The 6371-nt window shown below is 30.1% G+C and overlaps 1 protein-coding gene across 1 annotated transcript; it reads left to right on the top strand.

Moving 5' to 3' along the window:
• Positions 1-4201: 4201 nt before the first annotated feature.
• Positions 4202-5811, top strand: LOC108844158 (basic endochitinase CHB4). The gene is made up of 2 exons (XM_018617374.2): positions 4202-4646; positions 5153-5811. The coding sequence occupies exons 1-2, from the start codon at positions 4238-4240 to the stop codon at positions 5554-5556; spliced, it is 813 nt and encodes a 270-aa protein (XP_018472876.1). The 5' UTR covers positions 4202-4237; the 3' UTR covers positions 5557-5811.
• The last annotated feature ends 560 nt before the right edge of the window (positions 5812-6371 follow it).

The following is a 6371-nucleotide window of genomic DNA, read 5'->3' on the forward strand; positions in this document are numbered from 1 at the left end:
ATCTGACTGTTGTATCCGTCAGAAATTCATTAAAACAGTCTATTTCTGACGGATTTCAACAAATTTAGCCATGAGAAATTTGTCATTTTTTGTAGTCCGTTAAGTTCAATAAAAATTGTTTAACATCAACTACTTTTAAATGTTTAATAAAAGTACTAATTTAAAATATCAAAACATGAAACAAAAGGTTTTATAAGTAAATGAATAAAATTTATAGAATTTTGATATTCTTCTGGTAGTTTACCATTTAACTGAAAAAGTGGAAATATTTATACCATTTTCCTGGAAAAAACTAAATTTTAACAAAATCTAACTCATTTTTTTGTTCTTCTGATATCTTTTGAAGAATGAATAACATAAAATTATTATTCATAATCTTTTTTTTCTAGTGACAACAATTTCCATTTAAAATTTCTACATCGTCTTTTGAGTTATTTTTCATATCGTCTATTTCCTTTTATATTTTACATTTTATAAAATATAATTCTATAGATATATGTAGCTATCAGTTTAACAATATTTTTTTTAAAAATCAGATATATAAAATTATGAACAAATTTCCTTAGTTATGTTGATTTTAAGATGAAGCTCTCTAAACTCTTATCAGTAAGTAATTATATCAGAGCTCATATATACTATATTTTTCGTAGAGTCGGCTCTTAACAGAAGTTGGTCGGAAACGCAATGTAGGCTCATTTTTTATTTTTGTCATTTGTAATCTTTTAATAAATAAGTTTGCGACGTTTAGTAATGAATGGTCACTTTCTCAATAATTTTCTCACGTTATATTCTAGCAGCCCTAATCTCTTGAAGTTTTAAACATTTCTTTTTATGACCAAAAAAGCTAGCTCGTTCTATTTTTTTCTTCTGCTATTTGTTAGAACAATGAATAACATAAAATTATTATTCATAATCCTTTTGTCATTTATCTCTGTTCTAATTATTTTTGTTTTACTAGTTCTTCTAATGACAATCATTTTCCACTCTAAATTTTTCTTTTGTCTATCTACTTACTTTTTTATATTGCCTATATCAATTTAAAAAAATTTCTTCGGGAAATTATTTTCTCTCCACTCCAATAACAAACTAGGAGAATTTTCATGTTTACCATATTGTTGATATCATTATTCATATTTATTTTTAGTAAAAAGACATTTTCAAAAATATTTTTGTTATTAAGGAAAACTCTTATATTCTTCTTTTATATATGTAAAATAAATGATTATCTAAAAAATAAAAAATAATAATTTTTTTTTAATTATACTTTTCAAATTCGGAGTTTTTTCTAAATTTTCTTTTTGAATTTTTCGAAATTTCTTTTTCAATTTTTTCTTTTGAAATTCGAAAATTCTTTTTGAAACTATTGTTAAGATTTTTTTTTTTAAAAAATTAAGTATTTATTTATATATTTATTAGAATCATAAATTTCACATTCCAAAAATCCCTATCCCATCTACCCCTCAACTCTAAACACTAAATCTAGATTAATTGAACTTATGATTATAAGTGTTTTTCTGTTTAAAAAGAAGGTAGAAGCTATTAAGATAAACATGAATTATTTTTGGCAATTTTCCAAAAATGTATTATTTTTGGTAATTTCCCAACAAACTATCTAAAAATATTTGTCTCAAAAGATGTAGTCAGAATTTATTGTAAATTTTCATTATAAAACACACATAGTTTTCTTTAATCGAAGTTAACATAAGCTTAAAATATAAATACAAATACATAACCGCTTGGCAACAGGAGATAGACTATTGCAGTGGAATGCTCAAGCTAATGCTCAGTGCATCCTCTGCAACGCAGCTACTGAATCCAGAGATCACCTATTCTTCAGCTGCCCCTTCACCGAGGCCATATGGAGTAACCTCACTAGAAAGCTTCTCGGACAGAGATACTCACACATGTGGGATCAAATTCTGGATCTAATATCAACGAATGCCTTCTAAGGAGACACTAAGTTCCTCCTCAGATATGTATTTCAAGTTTCTGTGCACACTATTTGGCTTGAGAGGAATGGTAGAAGACATGGCACGGTCAAACGTTCCCCGAGCATTATTACCAAGTTCATCGACAAGCAGCTAGGAAACCGAATCAGTTCACTGCATGGAAGAGGAGGAACAGTTTTCAACAACACAATGGCGGTTTGGTTTTCGACTAGAGATTAGGCAAGCTTAACCACTGTTTTTGGGTTAAAAGGTATCACTCTTGTTTAAACTAAAGATGCACTAGTTGTACAAAAGCCTTTTTTTTATTTGAATAAATTTAACATTCTTTCAAAAAAATAAAAATAAATACAATTCCAAAATGCATATGTTTAGAGTGGTTAATGGCAATACCTAAACCTTTCGTTCATTCGGCTGAAAACTATATATGAAAACCTTTAAATTGAAAAAAAATAACTTGTACATATAATATAAGAGTTTTCAAAAACAAAGAAAAAGATTGAAAGGTTTGTGGAAGAAATGAAAATAAACAATGATTCTTTTTTATATTGGTCAAATTATCAATTACATTATCTTATAACATATATCATATGTAATCAACTATTTGCAGCATATGAAAATATGATGAACATGTTCACAAACAGCAATTTTACGATGTAGTTCTCTCTCTAAAACTTAGATCGGCTTACATTTCGATATATATACGACATTTTTGATAGATAAGTTTTTAAACAGATCTCTATCTACATTATTTTGGAACCTCTTAAAAGACTTACATCCTATAATATATAAGAAATTGTTTTTTTTTTCTCTAGGAAACAAACCCTAATTTTAGTATAGAAACCTTTAAACCTTTGATCAATAGATACATTGCTGACTTGCTTCTATCATCAATTTTTTTTATAAGACTAAAATTTCAGTTTGTTGTGTTTTCACCTAACTAATGGCTCCATTTCCGCATAAAAGGAAAATAACATCAACTCCTTTTTTTTCGGTAACAACAGATCCTAGTGCACAAAATTTTCCAAGAAGAGGTAGGTGCTCTGCCACTTACCCACAGAGTGTCGACAACCAGTTCAGATTTATGTCGGCTATTTGCTCTATAGAGTTCGTACTTAGATTAATTTTTTTTTGTTCAACGTACTTAGATGAATGAAATAGATTTTTAAAATTTTTATGAATTAGTTGCCAAAAAAAAATTATGAATTAAATAGATTAATAAAACATCAACTTATATTGTTCCATCATTTTTAAAGCAACTTAATTGTTCTATCATGTGGAAAAAAAAACAAAAGTGAGAAACAGTATTACTGTAATACATATCTTGTTTGTAAAAGAAAATTGAGTTCTCATTCATAGTCCAAATCCAAATTATTTATCTTGGGCAGAAGCGAGACTAAAAGTCAAACTCGTTTTGGAAAAACATAAATATATATTTAAAATATTGTTATAGATAAAACTAGGCCTGGGCATAAAATCCGGAATCCGAAATCCGAACCGAACCCGAACCAAAAAACCTGATCCGTTATCCGATCCGAAATATAAAAATACCCGAACGGGTCTTGTAGGGTGGTATAAAAAATATCCGAACCCGAAGTGTTATTAACCAAACCCGAATGGGTAACCCGAAAAACCCGAAACTAATATTTAATATAAATATTTTGAAATATATATATATAAGTATTTTAGTTATTAAATTTAATATTCGTGGTAATATGATATATAATAATAAATATTAACAATATTAAAAATGTTTTAAGTACACAATTAGTTATAAATAAGTAATTTATAATTTGTTCATTGGAATAACAAATCTACTCTCTATAATATAATGTATATTGTTTACAAATAATGTTTGTTTTCATACTTGATTTAACATTTTATTGTTATTTTAGCAATTTTATGTGTGATAAATTATTTTTTATTAATTTAGTTGTTTTTCTTTATGTTTTTCTTTAAGTTTTTTTTTTACTTTGGTTATATCCGAACCGAACCGATATAACCCGAACCCGAATGATATATGGTTACTTTATGGGTTTTAGGACGCAATATAATTTTTAACCGAACCCGAAGTGTTATTATCCGAACCCGACCCGTACTAATGAAATTTTACTATAGGACCTAGGAACGTAAACCCGAAAATCCGAAAATCCAAAAAACCCGACCCGAACGCCAACGGGTACCCGAACGCCGAGGCCTAGATAAAACAACATTTCAAAACTACCCAACATCTATCCCTATATATATATCTCACACCCTCTTCCTTCCCATCTACAGCACAACTACACAAAATGGCTCTCACAAAATTATCCTTAGTCCTTTTCCTCTGCCTCTTAGGTTTATACTCTGAAACCGTCAAGTCTCAAAACTGCGGTTGCGCCCCAAACCTGTGTTGCAGTCAGTTCGGTTACTGCGGTTCCACCGACGCTTATTGTGGTACTGGGTGCCGATCAGGCCCTTGCAGAAGCCCTGGTGGTGGTGGAACCCCTTCTCCCCCTGGTGGTGGATCAGTTGGTAGCATTGTGACACAAGCTTTCTTTAACGGTATTATCAACCAAGCCGGTGGTGGTTGCGCCGGAAAGAATTTCTACACCCGTGATTCTTTCGTTAACGCCGCAAATACTTTCCCAAACTTTGCCAATTCCGTTACAAGACGTGAAATTGCAACCATGTTTGCTCATTTCACCCACGAGACTGGACGTAAGAATCACTTTCTCTCTTCGCTTCCTTTAATATGTCATAGAGCCAATAACTTGATATGGTTGGATATAATTGTTCTTCAGAATAATATATTTTTACCGATCAAAACTTAAATTTAGTTTAAGTTTATGACCAATGGACAACAATAATAATATCTTATAGACAAAAATAAAATTTGTGTATATATATCTAGTCTGTTCATCGCCGATTCTAACTTAATCTAGAAAATACAAATTGAGTATATATTCTCAAAATCTTAGGCATGGATATCTTTAAACGTTCTGTAAAAAAATGCCGATATATAACATCGTAAAACCATAGTATAAGACATATAAGAATAAGCCCTCGATTATTGAAAAAAAAGAAAGAATAATAAACCTTTGATATAATAAAATTAAATATGACATGACGTGATCTCAATTAGTTGGAATGATCCTTAAGCAATTTTTTTTTTTTTTGCTAAAATCCTTAAGCAATTTGTTTCATGTGTATCTTTATCTCTATAGATTTCTGCTACATAGAAGAAATAAACGGAGCTTCACGTGACTACTGCGACGAAAACAACAGGCAGTACCCATGTGCACCGGGCAAAGGCTACTTCGGTCGTGGTCCAATTCAACTATCATGGAACTACAACTACGGAGCTTGTGGCCAGAGTCTTAACCTCAACCTCTTAGGCCAGCCCGAGCTAGTGAGTAGCAACCCAACTGTCGCTTTCAGGACGGGTCTGTGGTTTTGGATGAATAGCGTAAGACCGGTACTAAACCAAGGGTTTGGAGCCACCATTAGAGCCATCAACGGAATGGAATGTAACGGTGGGAACTCAGGTGCGGTCAATGCAAGGATTGGGTACTATAGAGACTATTGTGGACAGCTTGGTGTGGACCCTGGTCCTAACCTTAGCTGCTAAAAAGCTATTCGAAACAAGCACGCACACTTGCCGTGGGTAGTGATGGAGGAAGTTGAAGTTATGAAATAATAAATGAGATAATAAAGTTAGATCTCATGTATGCTCTTGGGTTGGGTCTTAGTGTTTCCTGCGTCACAAGCAATAAGTAGTTGTAATAATCTTGTGAAAATGATTTTCTTATAAATGTACTATGAAGTGAATGCAACATTAATAAATGCCTAAGAAAGACAATTACCGTGTCTTCTTTTTCGGATATTCTCACGTATTGATTTCAGTTTAGAATGATTAGTATAATTTTAGTGGTGATGCTGTAAAATAAGTAATAACAGTAAAACATTAGGAAAATACAGTAAATATTCTATAAATTAATAATGGTGAGACTGTGATATTTTATTAACCTATAGAATTATTAGCCTATAGGAAATTTACCATTTTTAGATATATACATACAGTTATGATTTTATGTCAAAATGAGAAGAAAAGTTATTTTTAAGGTGTGTATATTGATTTAATTTACAATGTAAATTTAATTTTTTTTATTTGATTATTTTGTGTTTAAAATGTGTATTTTAAATGTAGACAGATTTATGTGTAAAATGATAAAATAACATCAAAGGCGGATATACTTTTTATTTTAATATATTTTTTAAAAAATTAATTTTCATATTTATGGTTTTCTCAGTAATCATATTTTTTATAATCATATTTGTATATAGATCTTAATTAAAATATATTTTATTAAATAATAACAATTTAAAAGTTGATCCAGCATACATTCGGTTCATTGTAATCATATGTCTTATACTGTTTCTTTG

The sequence above is a fragment of the Raphanus sativus genome, chromosome 3, assembly GCF_000801105.2.
Source record: "Raphanus sativus cultivar WK10039 chromosome 3, ASM80110v3, whole genome shotgun sequence".
Lineage (NCBI taxonomy): Eukaryota > Viridiplantae > Streptophyta > Magnoliopsida > Brassicales > Brassicaceae > Raphanus > Raphanus sativus.